The 27,850-nt window shown below is 52.7% G+C and overlaps 1 protein-coding gene across 1 annotated transcript; it reads right to left on the bottom strand.

Annotated features, from left to right (window-relative positions):
• Positions 1 to 956: 956 nt before the first annotated feature.
• VAT1 (vesicle amine transport 1) lies at positions 957 to 27,850 on the bottom strand. Its single transcript, XM_005310083.3, has 6 exons — positions 27,354 to 27,850; positions 14,523 to 14,730; positions 13,846 to 14,016; positions 13,637 to 13,726; positions 12,050 to 12,291; positions 957 to 5,794 (listed from the first exon to the last, which is right to left on the bottom strand). Exons 1-6 carry the CDS (start codon positions 27,699 to 27,701, stop codon positions 5,693 to 5,695), a joined length of 1,161 nt encoding a protein of 386 aa, XP_005310140.1. The 5' UTR covers positions 27,702 to 27,850; the 3' UTR covers positions 957 to 5,692.

Here is a 27,850-nt window from a genome sequence, read left to right as displayed (position 1 = left end):
CGCCATTCAGTTCTTGAGCCCGCTGGGAAAGTGACAAGCATGATTGGGCCCGAGCACTACAGCCTATATCCTAGCCCTGGAACCGGTGTCAGAGAACAGCTCCCTGCCGCTGCTGTGGGGTGGCAGCCGGGAGGGGAGAGAGCCTGTCACATCAGAGACAAGCACCCTCGTTCTCGCTCGCTCGGTACCGCACTGTGACGAAGCTCGGACCAATAGTTAAGAGCTCTAAGGTGAAGAGTTGGGGGTGAAAAGCGTCCTTAAGAATACTTAGTCAGGCACCAAGATCCTCTTCAGACGGCTCTAGCGCTCAGGGTCCTCTTTCAGACCCAGCACATTCTTCCAGAGGAGGGGAGGCGCCTGCTTTATCCTCAGCCCCACAAAAGGGAAGTGGGAGGGTGGGTTTGAAAGTCTGGGAGGGGGGGGAGAGGCTCAAGCCTGCCTAGAGCATGTTTCCGGGGCTGCTTAGTATTCATGCCAGCGGAGAAGCAACCCAGTAGTTTTACGTGTTTCTCTAACATCGATTTATGCTCCCACGAGAAGTTTCTTTTAACAAGGGGTGACAATTGTACCCATCCAGGTTCTGCTGTGCGGGTCACTGCAGGGCCTGACAAGAGCTCGCCCTGCTCATGGTGCGGGGTTATCCCATTCACCTTTCAGCTAGCCGCACTGCTGCTAAATCCACTAACCCCCATTGCGTGCATGACCCAATGGCTATTTGAAACACGAAGGGTAGGTCTTGAATCTTCCCGCCTTGGCTCCCCTCCCAATGTTACTGATCTGAATTACTGACAGACTGGCGAGCATTTATTGTTCCCAGATTTCTTCGGTCACACGAACGAGCCCGGGTCTGACAAAGGGAACCACAGATGGATTGCTGGGCCGCTGACAAACCCATGAACCTTTGTTTTCTGCTTAACCCCAACGTCGTCACAAGCAGAGAAACGTGCCAGTGAGGGTTTTGTTATGCTTTTAATTAACATTTGAAACACATAAGGCATACGGTAACGTTAGGCAGAAGAGCATTACACGTTGTAGTCATGTAAACAGCATTGGCACAATCGCTTTCTGTTCAACTTGGTTACACGCACAAAGCGGAATATAATTATTTTTAAAAACGCCGTGCGGTAGGACAACAGCCACTCGGATCACATCTCCGCAAATCAACTGGACGGCACAGACACTGCCATGTGTCGTAAGAGGCTCCAAGAGAAACACATTCCCACACCGTGCTCATACGCTACATGCCCATCACCCTTTGCCATCACCAGTGCTTTGGGCATCAAAGACTTCATTTGGCAACAGGAGTGGTTTTACACCTCTGACAGCAGCTGCAGATGGGTCAGATTCCTGCATTGGTTAAAGTCTGATGCCCACAACACTTTTTGCCCATCACTGGTCACTCAACTCTACTTCACACAGCTGGTTTGTAACTAAACATGCAGCTAAACTCCATTCCCTGGTGTCTGTAGGACCTTTCCTCATCTCTCAAATACTGTCTTGGTGTAGCTACGGATCTCAACAGGGCTTATGTTTGTGCAAGCTGAGCTCCTTTCCACTCCCATCTCCCAGGTGCAAGAAACATTTGTAACTAAATACATTTCTTATTAAACTAAACAAGCTTTTTAGTTCTAAAGCCGCCTGGGGATGGCAAAGTATGTACAGTTGTGTTTAAGGGCCCCTTCCTGGACTGGCAGTTTTGGTTACAGATACAGCAATGATGCTCAGGTCACACTTAGACAGGTACCACTGGATTTCGCAATCTACACGAACATACCGAAGGCAGAACACCCTGCAAACTGCAGCAGGAGAGAGTGCAGGGAACACAGAAACCTTTAGCTAGTGCTCATAGCATCACAACACAAACTTTTGCCCTTCAGCCATTTTGCCCCCATGGCACAAGATTTGAGTCAAAATGATCAATTAGCAAAATGAAGATTAAGCTGCACTTCAGTTATTTTGGAACAATACACAATTTAAGAGGCAACATGGCACTCTCTGTTCCCTGGATGACACTAGTTGTGCCCTCAACTGTTCAGCATGTTTCCCTCTAATCAGACACCTTCTGGAGTGGAATGACATTGTGCTTTGGTCCTTGCTAGAACAACCTGCTGTTTAACAAGTTGTTTGAGACACTGGTAATAAAGTTGTATTAAGACTGACAATCAGTAGATTTAATACTTACTGGCCCATAAAACGCCAGGGTAAATAAAGGCTACTATAAAATCTAGAACAGAGCATTAGTTTGAGGCAGTAAAGCCCAAGGTTACACTTAATCTTCCGTAGAAAACGTAGCTACCGCGGTGCAGAGTCAGTGCTAATCACTATCACAACTACCTAACTGCTCGGAAGGATTCAGAAGTCAGACTGAAAAGGGCATCAGAAGTTTATAGGTAGAAAATTCACTATCAACTACACATCGCAAACGAAGAGAAAAGAAATTCCAGAGAGTCTCTGCAATGGTGACAAACCCTCAATGTCCTCAGCCCGAGGAGAGGCCACTACCAGCAAAGCTTTGCCAGAGGACAAGCCTAGAGATACGGACGTACACGGGCAGGCTGACATCACCTTTGGCCACATCCACATGCAGCCAACTTGGGCGAGGCATTGCCTTGCGGTAGCCTCTGGAGCAGGAGCTTCCAGGGATCAGCCTGGAGAGTCCATAAAACACCCGTGTACGAGGAGTATATCGAGGCGGAGGGCAAGCAGGGCTAGGTCGCTTGTGTATCACAAGCCAGATCTCTTTTGCAGCACACTAGATTTTTGGCAGTATTTTAAGAGGCCAGTATGGCAAAGGCTTCAGTGACTTGCTAGTCTTACAAGCGGTCTAGAAAAGGCACTGAGATACTGTTTTCTATGGTGCGTTGCAATGCAGCATACGTCAGAGTTGTCCTACAGGAAGATACAAGATATTCCCATTTGCTTCCTTCACACTGTATCAAAAGGGGGACTAGACTACAGAAGCCGTGCGATGGTGCCCAGGATAAGGCCGCCCGGAGTAAGGCACCAGGTGCTCTCAGCTGGCGGAGTAGAGCCAAGGAAAGGGCGATCATTTTCCCCCTTTCAAAGACTCTAGAGAACCTGAAGCTTTGCGGTGCAGTTTGGCCAGACTCCTCCTGTCTCAAGGTGAAGCCAAGATTTGGACAAGAGCAAGTCTTGGGCTTTTCCTTTTATAGCAAACAAGTGTCTGAACTGCTTTCTCGAACCTGCGGTGAAACGGCATGAAACAATGGAAAATCAAAGCTAATTCACTGGGCAGGAGCGGTTCCGAGAGGGGAAAAACCCAGCAGGGAGAGTTTGTAGTTAGAAAAAGGTTAGAAAAAAGTTGTGCTTGTGAGTTCTGCTGCATCACATCTGGGGAGTCAACCCCCGTGTCACAAATGGAAGGAACGAAGACAGAAGAGGATCTGAACCCAATCGTGGTTCCCTTTCTGACGACCTAAACGGGGGGCACCATTTTATACCTGAAGTGAATCCTCCAGAGTCCAGGCCTAATGCAGCCCCGCAGGGTAAGAGAGCAGGAACTGAAACCCAGGTTGCACTGATGAGATAATGCAGCTGCACCACTGTAGCGCGTCAGTGAAGAAGCTGCCTATGCCAAGAGGAGGCTTCTCCTGTTGGGGCACGTACCGCGCCCCCCGAGAGGCGGTGGCCGTGTCGCTGGGAGACGCCCTCCCGTCGACACAGCGTTGTCTACACCGGGAGCTAGGTCAGTAAAACTGCACGGCTGAGCGACGTAGTTACACCGACGTTAGTTGCTAGTGTAGCCCAAGCCTTAGTGAAGCACCACTTTCCCCTCCTGGGGCGGGGGCAGCCAATGGAGGCTGTCGCCTTCCTTTTTCCTTGCACAATAAAATTCTCGTGCTGATGCTGGACCAGGTTTTTATTAATGCGGGGAGGGACCCAGCAGGAGGGGATGTTCACAGCCCAGGAGAGCCATGTTTGCTCTTATTTAAGAGCAGCATTTTGCTTCTGCTATGGCACTTTACAAAAAGGGGTGGGGGTGGGGGCCTGGTCCCTTCAGTTACCAGATCCAAAATACAAACAAAGCCTGAGCTACTGCACCATCCACCCCCAGCAGGACCAAACCTGGACTGCTAGAGCAAGTGCACATAGCAACGAAGCGCCAAGTCCTGGGACTGCAGCAGGAGACCGAGCACAGCTGGAAGGGGCAGCATCAGTCAGAACATTAGACAAGGACAAGTTTAGATGCTCACAGACCGAACCGTTCAGGTTCCCACCCACAGCTTTACCGCACGCCTGGCATGGGCAAGCCCAGTTTTCTGGGCAGTTCCCAGCATCTCAGCAGCACTAGGAAGTATCCTGAAAACACTGGCACTGCACGATTCGAGCAGACAAGCTGCAAGCTCCCCTTCGGCGCTAGCTAGCCATAGGGACAGCCTGGGACTAGTGGAGAATCTGAAAAGCCAATTAAAAGTGGAGTGGAAAGTGCCAAACAAAAGCCAGGATCTAACCAGGCGAAAGTCTCACACCAGCGGGTTCGATGGGTCTGAGCCCGGACGTTTGATCTCACTCAGAACCACACGCTGGCTCTCCGGGGGGTGGATGCCAGCACAGACTTTCCTGGGCCTGCTCACTTCTAGAGCGGCAGCGTCTCCTTCCTAGCACACACAACCACAGAAGCAAAGGCCGAGCACGAGGCTTGTTTTGTCCCAGTCTTGCAGACACGTTTTCACATTTGCAGCCCTTGGTAACAAACACGAGGGTGAAGTTTAGCCTGACGGACATTCAGAGCCCAACGTTAACAAAGCACATAGAGCCAACACAAACGGGTCAGTCATTTCGGAGACACAGCTGAGTCCTTTCGGTCTCCGGACCCAGCTTTGACCACAGAATTGGTTTAGACTTTCCCTAACGGTTTGGGAGCAGAAAATGGACGAGAGCAAATTGTTGAATTGAAATTTCTCTTTAGTATTCATATAGCACCGGCCTAACTGCTCCTCAGGTTACATGCAGCGTGCACAGAGACGGAACAGCAAAGTAAAAAGCTACAGTGTGACCAGCATCTAAGAAACTAAGCTGGGCTTAGAAAAACAGCGCTTTTGCCAGCTGATTGGCATTAAAGGCCTAGGACTGGGGGTGTGGGGAAGAGGAGAGGGAGGAGGAAGGGAAGTGTCGTGACAGCAGGAATAATGGCAAAGAAATAGCCAGCACTAGAATAAAGCAAGGTCTGATGTTATTTTCCTACAGCAATTTCATTGACAAGCATCTCTGGCTTGGCACATCCGTCTGTTGAACGTGCATCTTAAGGCTGCGAAAAGGGCTCCGTTTCTATGGAGACCGTCAATGGTTGCTATAACAATTTGCGTTTAGACTTTGCAGCAGCGTGCTACGCAGCCGTTCGTCACTGACTGCTCGGAGGCCAGAGAGGCGTTGCCAGAGAAAAAGAACTTGATTTGGAATTTGGGAAAGGAAATGTAACAACCAGGTGAGAAAAGCAGGGCTAAGGTTGGAGGCATCACGTTTAATGTTACACAGTCACACCTGGGAGAGGCTGGCTAGGGCAGGTGCATATGATTCACAACCCAAGGTGCTCACAGTCCTAGAACTGGCTTTAAAAATGTATCATTCCCTTAATGGGGAAGATGGCAGGGACCGAGCCGTCCATTCCCAGGTCCCAAAAGGGTTAGGGGTTAAACCACAAATTCACAACCTGCAGACAGGTCTCCTTGCTTTAGTTTTCCTCTTTTTTGGGTTCTTCCTTCGGCAGTTCAGGAACTAGGATGACTTTCCCAACATTCTTCTTCTCTTGCATCTGCCTCATGGCATCTGCCACCTAGAAAGAAAGAAAAGTCCCATGAGAAGAGATCCACACCACACCTGCCTCGCTGTACCGCTCGGGAGGAGACACCAGCTCAGTGGTGTCCGCACAGTAACGTTTTCATCTACCGCATAACCACGGGTCAGCAATCGCTGTGCAGTCACGACTCCCACACAACGGAGAATGCTGGGTAATTCTGGGCAGCTATCCCACCCTGCCTCAGCAGGGGAGCGCGCGCTCAGAGCACACGGGCAGTGCACACCAGGGCGTCCCACTGAACAGAGAGCCGGGAGGAAGGAGGAATAGGTCTAATCGGTTATACTGGCAACGCTAGGGCTTCTTGCAACACAAACAAACTGCCAAAACAGCTACTGAGAGACAGGAAGGGAGAAAAGCATTTAGCTGCCACAGGCACTGGGCAAAGGCCATACAGCACCGTCAGTCTGAAATCAGCGGGGAGATCTGCTAAAAACACACAGCACATTCTAGCCCCCAGCGCCAGCCACGCTGCGTCAGGGAGCAGCCATGTCTGGAGAGGAGACAGACCTTGCAGGGACATCTCATGCTAGCCACAAGGATCCTGCTGCTTTGAGTCCCAGCTGGAGTAACCGGCAGTGCTGCCGAGTCCAGCCGCCCTACGGTGAAGGCTCCCAGAGCATCAGGCTCGGACTGTTCCAGCTCTAGTCAGTTTGGAAAGCCCGGAAGAGGCAGTTGGCCTTCAGCTCCCTGGAAGGCTCTGTCCTCGTCACCATGCCGAGCAGACCTGCGGACGAGACGCTCGTGTTCGCCTGCGTCTGTCTGGAGCACAGTACTCCCTCATGCACAACCCCACTGGGACGTGCCAGTTCATTACAAAGCGCAGGCCCAGATCAACGCAGGCAGAGCAGAAGCTGTTGGCTGGTAATGCAATCAGAGTCCCATTAGGAGCTGCTCTTTCCGGCAGGAGGAGATCAGCACAATGATGCACAAGCAGCACACGCCTCCTGCCAGAGTTAATTTAAACAGACAGCAGGTGAACGGGGAGAAAGGGAGAGCAGGGTCTGAACCGCCAGATTGATCCCTGTGCTGGCTGGAAATGGCCAGCGCTCCTTATACTTACTCCAGTTTGTCTTTTGGAATTCTCTCCTTTCTCCATTAACAACCGAGGCCAGTTCCTCCAAAGAGACGCTCCAGGGTCTGGGTCAGAACCAAGGGCAGGGGAGGGTGATTAAGATGTTTTACCAGGTAACTAACTACCTGGTAAACACCTGAGTGTCTCTCCAGCTCTGGAAGGGTCTCCCAGCTGCGTCCCCACACCTCACAGAAGGGCCCACTCCACAGCACTTCCCAACACAAAGCCGGCAGCACGGTCTTAACATCTAGCAGGCACTTCGGTTGGGCAAACGTCTCCCTCACCTGCTGTAGAGTCAGGGCAGGCTGGGGAAATCCCAGGACTTGACAGGAAAATGCTACTGGTGCATGTTCAGGGCCACCATGCTGGGTTCTAAATTGGGTAAACAACCCAGCCCTGCCTCCGCTCTGTGGTGTCTATCTACGGAGCTCGACCTGAATGCTTCAGTGAGACCAGGCACAGGCCTGAAGCATGTACTGCTCCAATCAGTGCTTGGGGCCAGAAGCCAATCTGACACCAGCGGCTACGAGCTAATGCACATGCTTTGCTGGCAGCAAAAGGGCTACAAATTAGCATCGGAAAGAGAAATCTGCTCCTTCCTCCAGCGAGGAACCTGCCAAATCCCAGTCACCACACCCCGGAGACTGTAGCAAGCACTACGCTGGCCCTTTGGTGAGACTCGGCTACGGGAGACAGAGTCCCATCTCTTTTCTTTAAGGCCTTTGCACCTCTGTAGCTTGGGCCTAGGTTACTTGAGACCCTTTACAGGAAACTCCCCCCCTCTCTTTTGGCTTCTGCTGTAGAGACCTCAGAAGCAGCTGTTCTTTCTGGGTGAAGGGGAGTAAGTCACCCAGGTCTGCTCCCCACTGGAGGAGTTCTGCCCCTGAAGGGCTAACACACCTCCAGGCATTACTGTCCATTCACTGACAGCTGAGATGACTCGGTTGGCCTCTGCCCAACACCTCTGAGGCAGCCTGGACAGTTACGCTTGGAGAAGCACAGACTTCCCGGGCCCCTCGGAGCTCGGGCAGCCTGATGTGCTTCGGCTGAAAGCAGAGCTGTGTCGGCAGGCTCCAGAGGCTGCTTGGGAGAGTCCAGCAAACTCCCAAGACTTAACCCCTGGCTCCCACGATGCTACTGGCCAGCAGCTTTTGGGTAGGAAAGCCACTCCCGGCTGCCTGTCTCCCAGTGTAGATTCTGGCCCATTCTGCTGGAGAGGCGCACAGCTCCCTCCTTTAGTGCTCCACACCTCCTCAAGGTAGAGGAGGATTATGCAATTCTAGCGTACAGGTCTGTTGCATCTTAGGCGCATTGAACATGTGCGATTTCAGCTTTACGCGGTCGGCAAAAACAAACACAAAACCCCCCAAAAGAGAAAAATAACCATTTAAATACTGTTTCTGTAGTGCGGGCGATTCCGCCCGCCATTACACTCAATGTAATTTTGACCATCCGCGATTTTCGCTTTAGGCGCCGACTGCGGAACGTAGCCCCAGCGTAAGAGGAGACAGACCTGTATGCCAGAAGCTAACAATCTCTGAAAAGCACAATGGCAATAGGATTAACAGAGCCCCCAGTATCTCCAGAGAAAACACCATGTGACCCCAGCTTAGCCGGACAATCCCCTGCTCTCCAAGAGAGAGTCAGCAGCCAAGTGGTCATTCGACTACATTCCAGCAACCTTATGCATCTCCTTTGAAGGCAGACTTGATGAAAGGACTTTTAACAGCACCACAGCACTTGCCCCAGGCTTGGAAATGAGTCAAATTTTTTTTTTAACGTTGCTTCAGTTGCAGATAGATTTCCAGTTCAGTGTCAGAGTGACTCTAAAGTCTTTGCAGTTGTGTTGTGAAACCAAGACATGTTGTGGCAGGCACTGTGCCCCCATCCCAGCTCATTTTCAAACCCAGAGTCCCATTCGTTATCAGTCCTGTGCACCCCATGCCCAGCTCTGCAGATGCCCCTCAATCCCGACCCACAGGACCCCTGCTCTCCTGGTCCTGGTCTCTCGCTGGGAAGCGGTAAAGATGTCAGCTCTTGTCTCAGAATTCATTGTTTAACTCTGGACTAGGTCACAAATGGGGACAGGAAACCAGTACAGTAATTCTCCGCCATCCTCCAGCCAGGCATTGTTTTCTGATCCTCAGGTCTTTTAGGGCCCTTTACAATACTTGGGTTTTGGAATTTTTCTATCGTGCTATTAAAAGCCACTCTGCAGAGCCGTCCTAGCAAACTATCGCTGTGCTACATGACTGAGCAGGGCAGGGCAGGGTCTGCGTCAGGAGAATTCTCTCGCTAGCAATACTGGTTTGAATCCATCTATTACAACACGCGGGATTTAGCAGAATGATCTAGTTTCGGAAGAACTCCCCCCCGCCTCAGAGACAGATCAGGGTGGAGAGCCCAGCGTCTACAGCAGAATTTGACTAGACATAAGGATGCACCAAATGCAGAAATGTTTAGCAGCCGTTTAGGAAGCCATAGTCTCACTTTGCAGCATCTCCACTTTGTTCTGCTGCCTCAGTTTCCAATCAGCAGAAAAATCGGAGGGTGAAGCAACGAAATGACCCACCCACCCACATAGTTTCCTCTGTAGTTATTGAGCAGAGATTCAGTGCAGTCTCTAGTGTAACAGGTACAGCACATGTCCCACACGCAGTGTGCAGCACTCCTGTCTGTAATTAATCAATGTAACTCAGCCCTTTGGCCCTTTCTCCGTTCACAGCTTGGGAACGCCTTGAAACTCTCAGTCTGAAAGGCATTTAAAAAAGAAGAAAGCGACTTAATTCTCTTGCTCCTTGTACGTTCAGTGTTCCCCTTTCCCGCTGAAATGAGCGTGTCAGGTCCCAGCCCCTCTCTGGAGGGAGGACACGTTTGCTGGTGAAGTGGAGGGAACGTAAGCGAGGGAGGTGTCAGGAAGTTACGCAAGTAACAGCCCAGGGGAACTGCTGGCCGCATCTGGGACACAGGCTGGGCCTTCGAGTGCACCCACAATGTGCAGCCAGGACTGGGGCAGGTCCAGAGCCGGCTCCAACACTCCCCACACCAAGGATAAGAGCATCCGATACACCCACAACTCCCGACGGTAAATTCAAGCCCGGGCACACTCATCCCACGGCCACTCCCAACTCCCCCTTGGTTTTCTGCAGGGCAGCCTGCGCTGCCGCGGCTGGGAACAAGGCTCCTCCTTTACGCGGGCTGGCTGCTTCCACAGGGAGTTCCCAGGGCCAGGTCTGAAGAAAAGGAACACAGCAGCCCCGGGCACAGAGAGAGAGTTACTCTGCTAAGGGGAAGAGAACCAGCACGGGTGCTCCCACTCAGAGCGAGGAATCTGCATGACACATACTCAGCAGGATACGCCCCCTTCTCCCCACCCTCCCCCCAGAGAGAAACCACAGCCTGTGCCAGCCCAAACCCAGTGAGGAGCGTGTAGGAGCCAACAGCTGTCCAGTGAAGTCAGTACATTGGCCTCTTCCCCAGGACTCTGCTGTCGACCGCTGCAGTGGGGTTCCCCTGCTCCCGGTCCAGGGATTCCGCGGCCCCAAGGGGACTTTGGGGTTAAACTATCTGATGTGTACGTTCACCCCCCAATTCTCCCTCTCTCACACATCTCCAGGCTCACCACGCATGGACCAACAGCAAATCAGTCATGCAGACACCGAGCCCATTACCGAGCCCCTAGAGGCCTCCCGCATCTTACTCTGCTGAGATATCACTTAGCGCTTGGCACTCTGTGCTCCTTGTGTCCCAAGGGCTCCATTATCACTCACAGCCACACCTGGCTCTGACACTAGCAATCCAAGCGGAGTTCGGCTGGCAGCTCTGCCTGGCAGAGGAGATTGATTCATCCTGTGAACAGCAGCCAGTTTGAGAATCTGCTTCACTTTACAGCCCAGGTGCTGGAACAAGGGGCGCTGCTTGAAGTGGTTTCCATCATATGCAGGGTTTATAATTTGGTTCAATGGCTCTCAGCACTCTCACTATAAAGATTGCTCCAGCAGCCCTGGTTTACCCTGCTGAGTACAAGTTCCCTAAGCAAGTCAGCGTCTCCTGTAATCCTCAGTGCCCCAATTTAAACCCATCCGAGAGGCTCCAAGCTCCAGTCTCCATCCTTCCAGTGTGGACTGGGGAGGAGGCAAGTAGAGGCTAACGCACTAGGAGACTCCCTGCAAGAGAAAGGGACGATGCTCCTTAACCAGCCGGAGCTTTTGGGGAGCAAAAGGGCTGCACGCCTTCACCTCTGGCCTAGCTTCCAGGTGTCCCAGGGCAGAGCAATTATTATTTGCATTGTGCTAGTGCCCAGCCGAGGATCAGGGCCCCACTGCGCTAGGCACAGTACACACAGTTCCTGCCCCAGAGAGCCGGCCGCTCCAAATCCAGTGGAAACCAAAAGGACACTGGGCAGAGAGTGCTGAAGGCTTCAGCCACGTAGTTCAGATGCCAGTACCCAGCCAGTTCCGGTATATGCTGTGTGACACAGTGGGGAGAGTCACTCTGGTCTAGAGAACAGGGTGGCATCAACCCCTTTGGGGGCGGAGGCCCGGGGGGTCCAGAGCGAGTGGACTCCCTGAGGGGGCCCACGGCAAGAAACAGGTGTGCTAGGGCTCCGAGAGGTGCGGCTCCAGGAGGTGGAGGGGCCTGACCCCAGGAGAAAGTGGACCCCCGAGAAGGGCTGTCTCACTAAAAGGGGCACCCCCCACGGACCGCACGGGGCCAAGAGTGGGCACAATCTGTGAGTCCGTGACATGCTGCACTGCTCTTCTCTGCATGAGCACACTGCCGGGGGGAGAGTGGTGGTCTTGTGGCCAAGAGACTGAACTGGGTTCATTTCCCAGCTCTTGACGCTCCCAGTGTGACCCCGGGCCAGACACAATCTCTCTGGACCAGTTCCCCACCTGTGAAATGGAAATAATAATATTCCCTTCTCCCGCCCTTTGTCTGGCTTGTCTATTTAGATTATAAGCTCCCTGGCTCAGGGACTGTCTCAGTTTGTACACGGCACAACACAGCCCATCTTGGTTGGGACCTCGACTGCAAAACAAAACCAACCACAAATCCCAGAGAACACGACCCGGAACTCTGCAGAACCCAGCTAGGAACAGGAGCAGCAGCGTTCTCTCTTAGGAAGGCTGCCAGCCTGCACCGCGACTCGGACTCACCTGCTCAAAGGGCCATACGGAGTCTATTTTGGGTTTGATTTTGCCCTGGTTGTACAGGCTAACCAGCTTGGCCACAACACCCCCAATGAGCTCAAACTCTTCATCCATGTAACCCAGGTGGTAGCCGCACACGGCTTTGTTGAGGTGCAGGAGCTGCAGAGCGTTGATACTGAACTGGTTCCACCATGTCTTTGCCATGGCCATCAGGTTCTTCTTCTGCCCGGTGAGCAGGTTGGCCACCCCTAGGAGGAAGTCAAGGCCACAGTCATGCTCAGAGCTCACAAAAGGCTAATCATGCCTGGTGAAGCACACCCACTGCACCAGACCTAAGACAGCTCAGAGAGCACGGAGTACTCACTCCACCTGCATACTCAGGGTCAGGTAAGGCCAGGATCTACCAAAGAAAGGCAGAGGCAAATCGGCTTTGAGTGACGGAACAGAGACCCCTTTTGGCCAGTAGACGCGCAGGGTCGTTGCTAGAGTAAGTATTCAAAACCTGACAGCTTCTTATCTTAGGACAGGCAGCGAACTAACACAGCTAGAAAAAAGAAGAACAGGAGGACTTGTGGCACCTTAGAGACTAACAAATATATTAGAGCATAAACTTTCGTGGACTACAGCCCACTTCTTCGGATGCAACGTGGGCTGTAGTCCACGAAAGCTTATGCTCTAATATATTTGTTAGTCTCTAAGGTGCCACAAGTCCTCCTGTTCTTTTTGCGGATACAGACTCACACGCCTGCTACTCTGAAACCTAACACAGCTAGATTTAGGTGCCAAGCCAGTGAGACTGGTACAACGGCAGAGTACTGCTGATGCTAAAATGCAGCCAGCCGTGTTGGCCGAATCCACCCAAGCTCGGGTTTCGGAGCCTGGCCCACTGTAATGGTTAATCCTGCCAGAACACGCTGCAGTCCACAGAGCGAGGAGGCCAATGCAGGGACGGAATGCAGTCTGCCTGAGATTCCTGCATAGCCCGTCAGGGGCTGTGTGAGGCCTTTGTCTGTGGGGACAGAATCACAGTGTTTCGCAGCTGGAGAGTGGAGAGAGAAGTATTCTGTAGCTTCAAACCGCGTCTCCCACACACCCCACAGAAGAAAAGTGAGCGTCTAGGAGTGCTACGCATGAAGTCAGCCTGAACCAGGATCAACTCACTGCAACTGATCCCGTGTGCGGGACACAGATCCCACTGCTCCCTGCGTGTGTGTATTCAGACTGGGAAGCAACTCTCTTTGCAGGGGAGATGTGATAGGTCAGCGTATGGAGTGGGGTGAATTGCATCTCTCGGGCAGGGAGAGAGGACAGGAACCTAACTCTCAAACTGAGACACGAGCAAACCAAACCCCCAGCAGGCATCCGGCTTTCTAATGCACGTGACACTCCAGACAGAGCAGATACTAGAGCTCAGGCTAATGTGGTAACCAGCCACCGTGGGCTGCTTTCCCTCAGAACCTGGCTGGGGGAAACCAGGACGAGTGCTCTCCTGCAGAGCCACCCTCCCCCGCCCCAATGCATGACTCCACCCTGCAGGGAATCTGGCCTGTTCACATCAGCTGTTCAGTAGATGTATCATTCCCTCATACTCACCATAGGTTATGAGTTTGCCCATTGGCTTCAGGAGGTTGAATGCTTTGGAAGTGTCCGATCCTCCCAGTGGATCCAAAACAACGTCGACTCCTAGAGAAAGTTTGCACAAAGAGTAACAGGCCGTTTCCTTCCATTTCCTGAGGGACAGGCCTGTAGCGGGGTAGGGGATCCCCATCCCACCCCGTCCTCCCCACACTCGCTCACGGTACCTTTTGGGGAGATTTTCCGGACTTCCTCCACATAATCCATGCTCCTGTAGTCAATTGGGTGAGTGACCCCGCTTTCCCTGAGGGAGTCGTGCTTGGAGGCAGAGGCAGTGCCAAAGATGGTGACGTTCTCCACCGTCTTGCAGAGCTGAATGGCGGCCGTTCCCACCCCCCCTGAAACAGGCGGCAATCGGGGAATTAGAGGAGCGGACAGGAAAGGGGCATAGGAGACGAACCAGTCCCTGGATGTGCTGCTGCGCCCCCCCCTTCTTCCCCCCCCCACACCCCTGACTCCACGCCATGGCTCAATCTCAGAGTGAAGGATGTGTCTGTGGTTCAGAAAACTCATGCTTTGAGTCTAAGAGAGCTTGATGGCCTCAGGCTAACTAACATGGCCCTGGGATCTGCCACCTCACTACAGTGCTCAGGGCTTTAATACAATCAGACCCATCTGATTTTACAGTGTGGCATCCAACAGGCCGGGGTGTGGACAGAATCTGCCAATAGCACAGTGGGATATTTGGCCAACCCAGCACCTGTGTAGCTGATCTGTCTAAGCCTTTATATCAGGTTTGTCACCCCTTTATCCAAGCACCTAAGTCATCTCCCCTCCCAGCAGTTGGACTGGCTGTTCTGAAGCCAACTGCCCATGGGCTGAGCCCCGTCGGAGCGTACGTTACCGGCAGCCATGTGGATGAGGATGCTCTGGTTGGGTCTCAGGTTCCCAAAGTCAAAGAGGATCATGTACGCCGTGATGTAGTTGACCAGAAAGGCTGCCGCTTCCTCGAAGCTCATTCCGTCAGGCATCAGGTAAGTCTGATTGGCTGGGACAGTCACGACTTCCTGCCAGAGCCCTGCTCTGGCCAGCACCATCACCTTATCACCAACCTAAGGCCAGAGAGAGAGTGGAGTGGAAGGGCAGATGGTGGCATGCACTGGGTCGGCGGGGAGGTCGCACACAGCATCCTGGGCATCCCAGTCTGCACTTCGCCCACAGCACCAGTTTCTTTACAGACACAATGCACAGTGCCTGGACTGCTCCTGGTCTCTGGCTGGGAATGCCGAGACACTTCTTCAGAGACTCAATACGCATTTGCCGTCCCCTAGCCAGGTTCCCTGACACGAGGTCCGGCTTTGTGCGACACACGAGATGGGACAAGGGAGCAGCAAAGTTCTGGAATTTAGTTTCACTTAGAACATGAAGCTTGGGCTGAAACTTGAGGCAAGGCAGGGAGAGGGTGGGGGAGAATTCCCAAACAGGGACCAAGGAGCAGTCCAAGGCCTAGAGCCATTCTGTGACATCTGCTTCCCTTTGAGAGTTACCTCTCTAACAAGCGCCTTGTCCACTTGAAGGCAGCAATGTCTCGGGACTGTGCGATCTAGTGACGTAAGCATGAAACCAAAACTAAGAGCGCTCCAATAGTTGTGGTTTCAGAGTAGCAGCCGTGTTAGTCTGTATCCGCAAAAATAGGGTTACCATATTTAAAAAAATAAAAAAAGAGGACACTCCACGGGGCCCTGGCCCGCCCCTTTCCCACCCCCAGCCCCGCCCCAACTCTGCCCCTTCCCCAAAGTCCCCGCCCTAACTCCCCCCTCCCCTCCCAGCCACACAAAAAGGGCTGCTCGAGCGCTACCGGCGTCACCGTTTGCCGGGCAGCCCCCAGACCCTGCGCCCCCACCCGGCGCTTCCCCAGCGCAGCTGGAGCCCGGGAGGGGAAGCGCCCAGCCGGGGGCACAGGGTCTGGAGGCTGCCCGGCAAACCGTGAAGCCGGTAGCGCTCGGGCTTCGGGCAGCCCCCATGCCTCCGGACCCTGCACCCCTGGCCGGGCACTTCCCCTCCCGGGCTCCGGCTGCTCTGCTCCTCCCCTGACTCTTCGGCTCTGTTTAAGAGCCAAGCTGCCCGAGCGCTCCAACTTCGGGCAGCCCCCTTGCCTCCGGACCCTGCGCCGCCGGAGGAGAGCAGCTGGAGCCCGGGAGGGGAAGTGCCTGGCCGGCGGCGCAGGGTCCGGAGGCAAGGGGCTGCCCGAAGCTGGAGCGCTCGGGCAGCTCGGCTCTTAAACAGAGCCGAAGAGTCAGGGGAGGAGCAGAGCAGCCGCGGGAGGGGAAGTGCCCGGCCGGTATTTTCCCGGACATGTTCGGCTTTTTGGCAATTCCCCCCGGACGGGGGTTTGATTACTAAAAAGCCGGACATGTCCGGGAAAAACCGGACGTATGGTAACCCTAGCAAAAAGAACAGGAGTACCTGTGGCACCTTAGAGACTAACACATTTATTTGGGCATAAGCTTTCGTGGGCTACAGCCCACTTCTTCGGATGCTCTTCTGTAACCACAACCAATAGTTGTGATTACAGAAGAGCACCACAGTGGAGATAATTTGTACTTTCTACTTTGCCAGACAGCTCAGAAGACTGGCACATGGACTCTGTTCAGGTTTTCTGTTGGCTCCTAGTGGCACGGTGGTCGGTGTCAAACTCCCTAGGGCAGGGACCAGACTGATTGCTAGCTCTCAAACAATAACAGGATATTCAGCATTTGAACAATGTTGAAATGGATACAGACCCTGTGCGGAAGAGCCCAGCAATGTAGCTGAAGTTATACCATGCATTTCTCTGCAGACAGTGGCAAATTCCACTCTGGTTCGACAACTTCTGCAGAGATTCCTGCACTGGTTTATACACCTGGCAGTTCTGACTTCTGCAGGCATTGCAGCAACATCGCTGCTCCAAGCAGCACAGAATTTTCCCAGTAGGCAGGCCAAAAAAGAATGGGAAGAGCAATTAGCAAAAGACTCAAAAACGATCAGCAAAATGTTTTTTTAAGTACATCAGAAGCAGGAAGCCTGCAAGCAATCAGTGGGGCCACTGGAGGACTGAGGTGGTAGAGGAGCACTCAAGGAAGACAGAGCCAATGCAGAGAAGCTCAATGAATTCTTTGCATAGGTCGGGGGTGGCCAAACTGTGGCCCATGAGCCTCGTGCGGCTCTTTTACCATTAAAGTGCGGCTCAAGGGGCCCTCTCACACGCCCCCCATTCTCCACCTACCAGCTCGGGACCACTGCCTTGCAGCAGGGCGGTGGGGTAGAGGCTTCTGCTCAGCAGGGGGGCGGGTGGGTCTCGGGGCTTCAGCAGGAGCAGGGCTTCAGCCCCAATTCCCAACAGGCATCTCCCATGGGGCTGAAACCCCAAGCCCCAGCAGGTGCACCCTGGCTCTCAAACTCCTGAAGACTGTCGTATGCGGCTCGAAGGGTCGGTAACTTTGGCCACCCCTGACAGAGGATGTGAGGGCGATTCCCACACATGAACCATTCTTTTTAGGTGACCAATCTGAGGCACCGTCCCAGCCTGAGGTGGGTTTAGAACAAACTGATAAATTAACCAGTAATGCGTCACTAGGCCCAGATGATATTCTCCCAAGAGTTCTGAAGGACTCCAAGATGAAATTGCAGAACTACTGACTGTGGTATGTAACCTGTCATTTAAATCAGCCTCTGTACCAGATACGAATGTGACTCCAATTTTTATAAAAGGCTCCAGAGGCGACCCCGGCAATTACAGGCCGGTCAGCCTGACTTCAGTACCTGGCAAACTGGTTGACTGTAGTAAAAAACAGGATGATCAGACACTGATGAACACGATTTGTTGAGGGAAGAGGCATTGTGCACCAGGAAACCTGACTGTGGGCGCCTAGGGGATGGAGCGGCCCCATACTCACGGGGGCCAGGACCCAGGGCAGCGGAAGCTAAGCCCCTGCCCAGGGGGCTGCTGGGGAACCCGCAGGTTCGGCTGGAAATGGCTTCCCCTCCCTACTCCAGTGTTTATCTGAGGGGTGGAGAGGCTCCCCCGTGCCAGCGCGTAGGCACAGACTCCGTGGGTGCTCCGGGGATGGAGCACCCACGGGGAAAAATTAGTGGGTGCTCTGCATCCACTGGCAGCCAAGCTCCCCTCTCCACCTCCCCCGCCCCACCCTACCTCACCTCCTCCCCTGAGCGCGTCGCGTCCCCGCTCCTCCGCCTACCTCCCAGCGCTTGCCGCCGCCAAAGAGCTGAAGCAAGCTCCAGGAGGGGAGGGACGGGGCGGGGATTCGGGGAAGGGGTTGGAATGGGGGCGGGAGGGAGTGGGGCTGGGGTGGAGTCAAGGCGGGGCCAGGGGCAGAGGGGAGTTGAGCACCCACCGGCGCACGCAGAAGTCGGCGCCTATGTGCCAGTGTAGCGTCCACCTGGCACCGGCAGGGGCTCCAGCGGCTTTGGCACATGCAGGGCTTGGTTCCTCCTGGGCAGCACCCCGTGTGGGAGAGTCTTGGGCTTTCCCGGGGGGCTGGCCTGGCCAGAGGCAGCTGGAGAGGAAGGAGCTCGCTGGGCCGGCTGCAGGTGAGCGGAGTGCTCCCGCCAGGGGCTCCGCACAGCGCTGGGAGCAGGACGCGCTCCACCGGGGGTTTATGGAGGAGCAGTGGGGATGGTAGTGGGTGAAGGGACAAAGTGGGGAGAGGACAGCGACGAGGGGAGCATGTAAAGGGTCAATGGATGGGCAGCAGAAGCAACGTGTGGGGCGGTCACATGGCCCCCCATCCTTTCAATTGTGCTCCCCCCATCGTCATTGATGAGTCACCTGTGGGTCAACATGTTCATAAATGATCTGGAAAAAGGGGTAAACAGTGAGGTGGCAAAATTTGCAGACGATACTAAATTACTCAGGGTAAAGTCCAAAGCAGACTGTGAAGAGTTACAAAGGGATCTCACTAGACTGGGCAACAAAACGGCAGATGAAATTCAAGGTGGATAAATGCAAAGTAATGCAGACTGGAAAACATCATCCCAACTATACATATAAAATGATGGGGTCTAAATTAGCTGTTACCACTCAAGGAAGATCTTGGAGTCTTTGTGCTCCGTTCTTTGAAAACGGCCACTCAATGTGCAGACGCAGTCAAAAAAGCGAACAGAATGTTAGGAACCATTAGGAAAGGGACAGATAAGACAGTAAATATCATGCCTCTATATAAATCCATGGTACGCCCACCCCTTGAATACTGCGTGGAGTTCTGGTTGCCCATCTCAAAACAGAGATATTAAAAATGGAAAAAGTACAGAGAAGGGCAACAAAAATAATTAAGAGTGTGGAACAGCTTCCATATAAGGAGAGATTAAAAAGAGTGGGACTGTTCAGCTTGGAAAAGAGACGAGCAAGTGGGGGATGCGCTAGAGGTCTACAAAATCATGAAGGTTGTGGAGAAAGTGAATAAGGAAGTGTTATTTACCCCTTCACATAACTCAAGAACGAGGGGCCACCCAATGAAATTAATAGTCAACAGGTTTAAAGCAAACAAAAGGAAGTATTTCTTCATACAACGCACAGTCAACCTGTGGAACTCGTTGCCAAGGGACGTTGTGAAGGCCAAAACTATAACTGGTTTCAAAAAAGAATTAGATAAGTTCATGGAGCACAGGCCTATCAATATCTGTTTTATATGCACAGACCATGATTGGGATCGTGGATTGGATGTGGATACAAATTTCATAATTGCACAGGGCTCTAGCTATTAGCCAAGATGGTCAGGGATTCAACCCATGCTGGGTGTCCCTAAGCCTCTGATTGCCAGATGCTGGGACTGGATGACAGGGGATGGATAACTAATAGCAGCCCTATTCTATTCCCTTGGAAGCATCTGGCATTGGCCACTGTTGGAAGACGGGCACTGGGCTAGATGGACCATTGGTCTGACCCAGTCTGGCCGTTCTTATGTTCATGGCTGAATTTGTTCGTGTGTGGACAGAGACTCCTAGGCAGATGGTTGCACTGGGTTAGTAAGATCTGACTTTGGATACAGCATGCCCAACTTTAAAGCGCTGTTCAGTCCCGCACAGTCATCTGCTTCATGCGCTGATTGCATCACTGTTCATTCTGAATGACTGAGGGAAGGTTAAACGTGCCAGACAATTCATGCCTGGTGCCCTTCGACTACAGAACGAGGTGCAGAAAACTGGCCTGGTGTCAGTATTACCTGGCAAAGGCTTGGAGCTCAGAGATGTGCTTCAGAGCATTATTTATGGAGTGCCAATACTAACTGCTCAAGCACCTGCTCTAGCTGTGACACAATAATACACTTTGGGACTGCGGAGTTACCAATCACCAGAACCCAAAAACCATCCCAAACGCTGGCTGCTATCGGAGTCCCAAATGAGGCTGTGAAGGGGATACTCTAGGACAGTGGTTCTTAACCTTTACTGCAGCCTGCACCCCTTTGGTTCTCAAAATATGTTCTCGCACCCCTTAGCAAAAATCGTTGAAGTAGGTCAGTTCTTTAAACCTAGATATATTTTTGTTTGTATATTACAATAATTGTTAAAAAATGTATAATGTTAATAAATATATAGGTTTGATGAAACAAAGTAGTTGTACTTACGTTCCTGTGCTTAATTTGTGTTTTCAACGATTTACCTTCTAAAAAAATGTGGCATGTCTCGCACCCCCAGAAAGGGCATCTTGCACCCCAGGTTAAGAACCACTGCTCTAGGCGCATCAGTCCAGGGAGGGAGAGACTAAGAGAGCATTGCTTTTTTTACCAGACTTTTTACATTTCAACAGCATGTGCAATGAGCAGTTCTAGATTCTTGACGCCTCAGATGTTTTCTGAAGAAGGATTTTGGGGAAGTAACTGAGCCCCTCTGAACTCTGCACTAAAAGAGGCATGTGACGTTTGTTATAGGAGTCAGCTGATAAGTCACAAAGGCAATTTCCATATATTTCTCCTCTTTTGGAAGTGATTTCGCCACAGGGTCCAACAGTTGCACCAAAACCTCCCTGCTAGGATGTCAGCAGGGAAACCCGTATAGAAGAGATTTCATTCCACCGTACAGGCCTTTGCTTTAAGCTTCTGCTCTTAAAAGAAATCTCAGATAAGGATAAGAAATATTTCAACATAAGAGCAGTTTCCAGGACAGTTTGTTAAATGGCCTGCCCCTGCAAATCCCAAGGGAATCACAGCAGAAAACAACGTGGCTGCAGGTGAACTCAACACCAACACAGGAGTTTACATCAAGGCTGAAGGATATCAATAGAATCAGCTCTACTCTCTGATGGCACTGGAAGGCGGGTGGGCAGACATGTGGAATAAACCTGTATGAACCAGCCAAATCTCCACAAACTACGTACACTTCTATCCGATACACAGGGGCGGCTCTATGTATTTTGCTGCCCCAAGCACGGCAGTCAGGCAGCCTTCGGCGGCATGCCTGCGGGAGGTCCGCCAGTCCCGCACCTTCGGCGCCCCTGCTGCCGAATTGCCGCCGAAGCTGCGGGACCTGCGGACTTCCCGCAGGCATGCCGCTGAAGGCTGCCTGAATGCCACCCTCATGGCGACCGGCAGGCCGCCCCCTGCGGCTTGCCGCCCCAGGCACGCGCTTGGTGCGCTGGTGCCTGGAGCCGCCCCTGCCGATACACGAATCTGACGTTCTTCAAAGGTGGCTTATGGGTATGCACATGTGGGGGGAGGGATAGCTCAGTGGTTGGAGCATTGGCCTGCTAAACCCAGGGTTGTGAGCTCAGTCCTTGAGGGGGCCACGTAGGGATCTGGGGCAAAAATCAGTACTTGGTCCTGCTAGTGAAGGCAGGGGGCTGGACTCAATGACCTTGCGGGGTCCCTTCCAGCTCTATGAGATAGGTATATCTCCATATATTACACATGGCAACTCGATGGACCAAATTCTCAAAACGTGTAGCCATTGCATTCAGCTGCCACTCAGTAAACCCAAGTGCCTGGGGTAAGCTAAGAGCTTAAGTCTGTCCTGCCAGACACCTAAGGAGACCCTCAGATTTCATTTTGCTCTATATTCAGGAAGTACAGAGGACAACGCAGTCCTCTCACCTCATGCCGAACTTACTGGACCTCTGCGTAAGCTCGAAAGCGCGTCTCTCACCAACAGAAGTTGATCCAATAAAAGATGTTACCTCCCCCACCTTGGACCTCTCTCGTCACTTTAAGCGCACTGTGGCACAAGACAAGATGTGTCTACACTGCAGTTAACCACCCATGGCTGGCCTGTGTCAGTTGATTCAGGCTCGCAGCTGATCTGTGGAGCTATAAATCTGCAGTGTAGGCCCAGGCTCTGGGACCCTCCTCCCTCGCAGTGTCAGCTAACATGGGCCAACCACAGGTGTTTACTTGCACCCATCGTTTCAGTGTGGGTGTAAATCTGTTCATCTTTCACATTTAGTTTTGCTTCCAGATGCACAAAACCCAAATCCTCTCCAATGAGCTGCTCTGATCCCCCCCAGACAGGGAGCATCTGTTCATAGTGTGTGGGGAGGGAGGCCAGCATATTGGACAGCTGAGAGGCACAGCCGAGGCAGCGGAAAGGCTCATAGCTGTGTGGGTTTGGCATTTACACTTGAGCAAACTGAAATGTTTTCGCTGGGGGGAGGGGAGAGTGTAACGGAATCATATTTAATAATCAAGGTTTGTTTGAGGCTTTGGGAATACATTCCCTAGATGCGGCTGAAACGGTCATGACTCTGTTAGCCCAATGATAACAGGTGAAGGGAAAAAACTTGGCACGCCTGTCAATGACCTACCAAAGCTTTAACGAGAGAAACAGAACAAAGAGGGCGTTTCAGTCCTACGAACTTCCAAAGATAACCGTGATCTATAGAGTAACGCCAGAATCATGCGGCATTAGCCTCAGCAAGACCTCACCGCAGCTAACCTGCTAATGCCCTTGAGGCCTCGTCAGCTCCAAGGCTGGCAAACAGCATTTGCAATGGTTGTAGCAATCTCCTTCCACGCTGAAACCGGTTACAAATTGTGTTTTAGCTGTGTTCAGAAACAGCACGCAGGCTCCAGGCCTGGGGTGGTGGGGGTTCTCGCTAACTCCAGTGAACACGCAATTTTGCTCATGCAAAACCTCATAACAAAAACAGAAATAAGAACTCCATAATCTTCCATCTGATCTCCCACCTCTCGAAGACTGTCTGCCCTGCAAAACTGCCCTCATCTAGTTCTTACAGAATTTCAGATCTTGGAAACTGGTTCGGGTAGCAGGGTTGCTCCAGCCAGTGCACAGAGTTATTTTTTTCCTGTGATGTCCCGTCCATGCAGGCCAACAGCCATGTCACCCTTAGACAAAGGGCCTCGGCAGCTGATCTCATACTCGCCAGACTCCCAAGAAGATTCTCCTTTTAAATTAAGTTATAGCTCGACATTTCTTCCTGCCAATAGCCTCCCCCCAACATGCTGGTGGATGCGTGAAACTGGTTCTGGAGACAATGTAAAAATCAGCATCACCGGAACTGCTTATCCCTGAAGCCTCCACTACTCCTGAGCCATGCATCTTTCATGCTAAAAGAAAACACAATCTTCCTTTGCTGGCAGGAAATCCTGTATTTATTTGGCAGCAGTGTCAGGAAAAAAGTGTTATTGATGCTCTGCGTCCTTCACCTTTTACATGAACCCTTCTACAACATGCACCAGCATTTTCCACATACATCATGCACACACAGGAGGGTTGAGCACACTGCCTACAGCTCACTATGGGATCACCGCGTGTTCCCTCCATTCCTGGGGACAGCAAGAATGACCCCTGTTCAAAACAGTCACGCAGCCAGCCTCAAGTTTACTAAACCGGGACACTTTTGTTTATTTTAAATTTTACTCATTCCACAAACTGCTGATGTCAAACAGATGCATTCTGCTACTGCAGTCTGCTCTGCTGAGAGCCTTTCATAGCAAGTGGGTATGATCAACGTTTCACACGCCCTACACTAGTGGTTACACAGCAGTACATGCTAGGAAGAAAGCCAGGAGGGTACTAACTACTTCTGGATGGGTGTCAGCCACAGGAATGGTGGTAATTCTAGGGTCCTATAACCAGTGGAGAATTTCTTGGAAATGTTCTCCCTTTAGTTAAAGTGAGACGAGACTCCCAGAACTCAGGACTAATACGTTTATAGCACACTCAGGTCATCTGCCAGACAGATTAACATCCATTTAAACTCTTTGGGAGAAACTATGAGAACAGCAATCTATTAAATAAACCTGCTATTAGCTGGCGAGGGGTGGAAGTGTTTTAAAAAACACCAAACTGATCTTTAAATGAAAGATATACTGTCTATTGTTCCAGAGCGGATCTAGTACGTTAATAGTAAGCTATTTTTATTGCAGAGGTGCTTAGAGGCTCCAGAAATCAGGGTCCCTTCATGCTAAGGACTGTACAAACACGCTGTACGACAGTCCCAACCTTGGTCTGTCTAGATCGTAAACTCTTGAGGGCAGGGAGGAAAGAAATACAATATAGCAGCTTAATTCCTCAAAATGAGAGCGGGACAACAAGCAGATGACTAATAGTAATCACCTGCACTAAAACTTAAAGACCCAGAAATGAGGAAAGAACCCATCGAATGTGGTCTGAGAGACATCTGCATTTTCCCAGCAAAAGACTCATTTAGGTAGCTTAAAAGCAAATGAAGATCTGTGGTGGAGATCATTACAGTACTGCCAAGTATTCTAATACTCAACCAGTTTAGCTAAAGCTCTTCTCCTTTTCCCTGGATTAAGCCATATCAGATGCATTGTCAAACTGCACAGCTGTTTATTATACATCTCATAATTATCAGAAAGAGGCAGATATATTGTCCCCTGCAGCACATCCAGTTCTGAAACATCATTCATTCAAGATAACTTCCTCCTTATTGTGGAATGGTGCACCTGACGGCAGCTACAGAGTGTTGAGACAAAACATCCCAGCCAAAATAAAAAACAACCAATTTGTAATCAACAGTTCTGCCAACCCTAATTTGAAAGCTTCACGCCTGCACCTGAACAAGTCACCTCTATAGCACACCTGTGTTATTATACCAGCCAACCATCGCTAGTGACTCATCCTCAATGTGCTAGTTACAGTGGGAGTGGAGCAGGCAACCATTCAATGCAAGGATCATATATATTTAGAAAAAGGCCAATTAATACAAAATCTTTGTTCTACTATTGAAGAGCTCTTAAGTAACATTCATCAGTGAGCTCTGCCCATAAAGACAATGACATAGAGAAACTAGCCTCCAAGACTGATGTGTTAATATGATCATCTCCACAGACTGCCTTTGTTGCACGTATGCTGCATTTAATAGCACATCAATATGCTTTTAATGGAAGCCCCCAAATCAGAGTATACAGCTTTTATTTTGAAGACAATTTGGTCGCACGAAAGTGTGATGTCTCAGCACATATGCCAAGTGCTGGATTTACAACTCCTAATGAGATTGAAATTCTTGGCAATTTAAATAGCAATTCACTAAACCGATTTCTACAAAATGAGACCTCAAAGCAGTTTAATTTAAATCCAGCTTCATGGGAACTGCCCCACCCTGAGTGGGCGGATACACTTTATATTTGTAGAGAAGCAGTCACAGATACTCAGTCTAGCACAGGTCATAGAGGCTGGCTGGGAACAGTTTTTTCTTTTTGTAACAGTGACAATAAAGAGAAACCATCTTTGCCGAACACCTGCTGAGAAAAATAATACTGGGACAGTGTAATATAGAAGAAGATAAGAATGGCCAGACCGGGTCAGACCAGTGGTCCACCTAGCCCAATATCCTGTCTTCTGACATTGGCCAGTGCCAGATGCTTCAGAAAGAATGAACAGAACAGGGCAATTTATTAAGAGACCCATTCCCTATCGTCCAGTCCCAGGTTCTAGCAGTCAGAGACTTAGGGACACCGGAGCACATGGATGTGTCTCTCACCATCTTTACTAACAGCCATTGTTGGATCTATCCTTTGTGAACTTATCTAGTTCTTTTTTGAACTCAGCTATACTTTTGGCTTTCACAATATCCCTTAGCAATGAGTTCCACAGGTTGACTGTGCGTTGCACGAAGAAATACTTTCTTAGGTCTTAAAACTGCTGCCTATTAATTTCATTGGGTGCCCCCTGGTTCTTGTGATATGCGAAGAGGGGTAAATAACACTTCCCTAATCACTTTCTCCACCAGTCATGATTTTATAGACCTCACCCATATCCCTCCTCAGTCGTCTCTCTTCCAAGCTGAACAGTCCCAGTCTATTTACTCTCTTCTCATATGCAAGCTGTTCTGTTCCATAGTCATTTTTGTTGCCCTTCACAAGATTATCCTCCCACTATATGTTGTGCACAGACCAGAGACCTGTTTTCCTGCCTTGTGCTGAATGACAACCATGTTTCTTTATTCAGCTCAGGGAACAGACATTGTACAATCACAGACATGTCTAGCTTGCGCTAGTTAATGTGACCACATGCATGAGGAGAGGCTGCGACAGGGCTATTACACAGTGTTCAAGGGTTAAAGGGCATTACTTTTATGGCCAGTATCAAGGGCCTGAAAGGATGCAGTTTTACCTGGTGACAGAACTGCCAGGACTTGTTTTATCCCTATGTTGCATCACACAATCAAGGGACCTCACTTTCTGAAGGCACCTGGCTAGGAAGTGCCCCCCTCACCCAGGCTATGGGGTTATTGGCTGATTTATCACCATCTCCCTTGTCCCATTGTCAGCCAAGGGGGGAGGGGGGGCGGGGCGCGGCTGAGAACCACAGAACCAAACTAAAGCCTGGATATGCTGGACACCACTTCAAGGGGGGGGGCTGCCGCAGCCCCCCCTAGATCCAGCACCTGAGCTGTCTGCAGACATTTAGATGGACCCGGACATGCCACGAAGTGGGGGTGCCCCCAGTTCCCCCATACAGAGCCCCAAAGCAAGGGGGCAATTGCCCCAAACACCCCCCAGCCCCACATGGGCGGTGGCAGCTGCCCCGGCCCGAGACCAGCCGCCCCTCGCTGCAGACGCGGGCGGAACCCAGCGGCGGGCCCGGGACGAGCCGCTCCCGAGCCCCCCGGCCGCATGCGCACCGCAGCCCCCATTGTTTCCCGGCCTCGGAGGGCACGGCCCGGCCGCCGCCCCCGCCTGGGAGCGGGAAGGGCGGAGCGCCCCGAGACCATCAGGCGGCCACCAGCCCTGGGCTCGCCTCCCCCGCCCCCGGCTCGCCTGCCCCGCCCCTCACACCCGCGGCCCCGGGCTCGCCTCCCCCGTTCCTGGCCCCCGGCTCGCCTGCCCCGCCCCTCACACCCCCAGTCCCGGGCTCGCCTCCCCCGCCCCCGGCTCGCCTGCCCCGCCCCTCACACCCGCGGCCCCGGGCTCGCCTCCCCCGTTCCTGGCCCCAGGCTCGCCTGCCCCACCCCTGGCCCGCCTCCTCCGCCTATCACACCCCGGTCCCGAGCTCGCCTCCCCCGTTCCTGGCCCCAGGCTCGCCTGCCCCGCCCCCACACCCCCAGTCCCGAGCTCGCCTCCCCCATTCCTGGCCCCAGGCTCGCCTCCCCCACCCCTCACACCCGCGGCCCCGGGCTCGCTTCCCCCGTTCCTGGCCCCAGGCTCGCCTCCCCCGCCTCTCACACCCCCGGCCCCGGACTCGCCTCCCACACCCACGGCCCCGCCTCCCCCGTTCCTGGCCCCAGGCTCGCCTGCCCCGCCCCCGGGCCCCGTCTCACCTGGCGGTCGGTGACCCCCTCGCCCAGCGCCAGCACGGTGCCCGCGCACTCCATGCCGGGGGAGACGGGCGGCGGCGGCAGTCGCTCGTACAGCCCCTGCCGGGCCAGCAGGTCGGCGAAGTTGAGGCCGCAGGCTCGGACCCGCACGGCGAGCTCCCCGGGCCGCGGGCTGGGCTCGCCCCGCCGCACCTGCACCTTCACCTTCTCGTAGCCGCCGAAGCCCGAGAGCACCAGGGCCCGGTACTGGGACTCCGCCGGGGGCGCGTCCCCGCCGCCCGCCGCCTGCTGCTCCGCCGGGGGCGTCTGCTCGGCGGGGGCCGGGGCCGCCGCTGCCTCTTCCCCGGACATGGCCGGGCTCGGGTGGGGGCCGGGCCGGGGTGTGGGGCGGGCTCGGAGCGATCGGGGGCAGCGGACCGGGCTCGGGTGGGGGCCGGGGTACGGGGCGGGCTCGAAGCGGCGGGGCCCGGGGGCAGCGGACCGGGCTCGGGTGGGGGCCG

Source organism: Chrysemys picta, chromosome 24 (assembly GCF_011386835.1).
Source record: "Chrysemys picta bellii isolate R12L10 chromosome 24, ASM1138683v2, whole genome shotgun sequence".
NCBI lineage: Eukaryota > Metazoa > Chordata > Testudines > Emydidae > Chrysemys > Chrysemys picta.
Note: the sequence above shows the minus strand (reverse complement) of the source record. Positions and strands in the feature narration are given on the sequence as shown.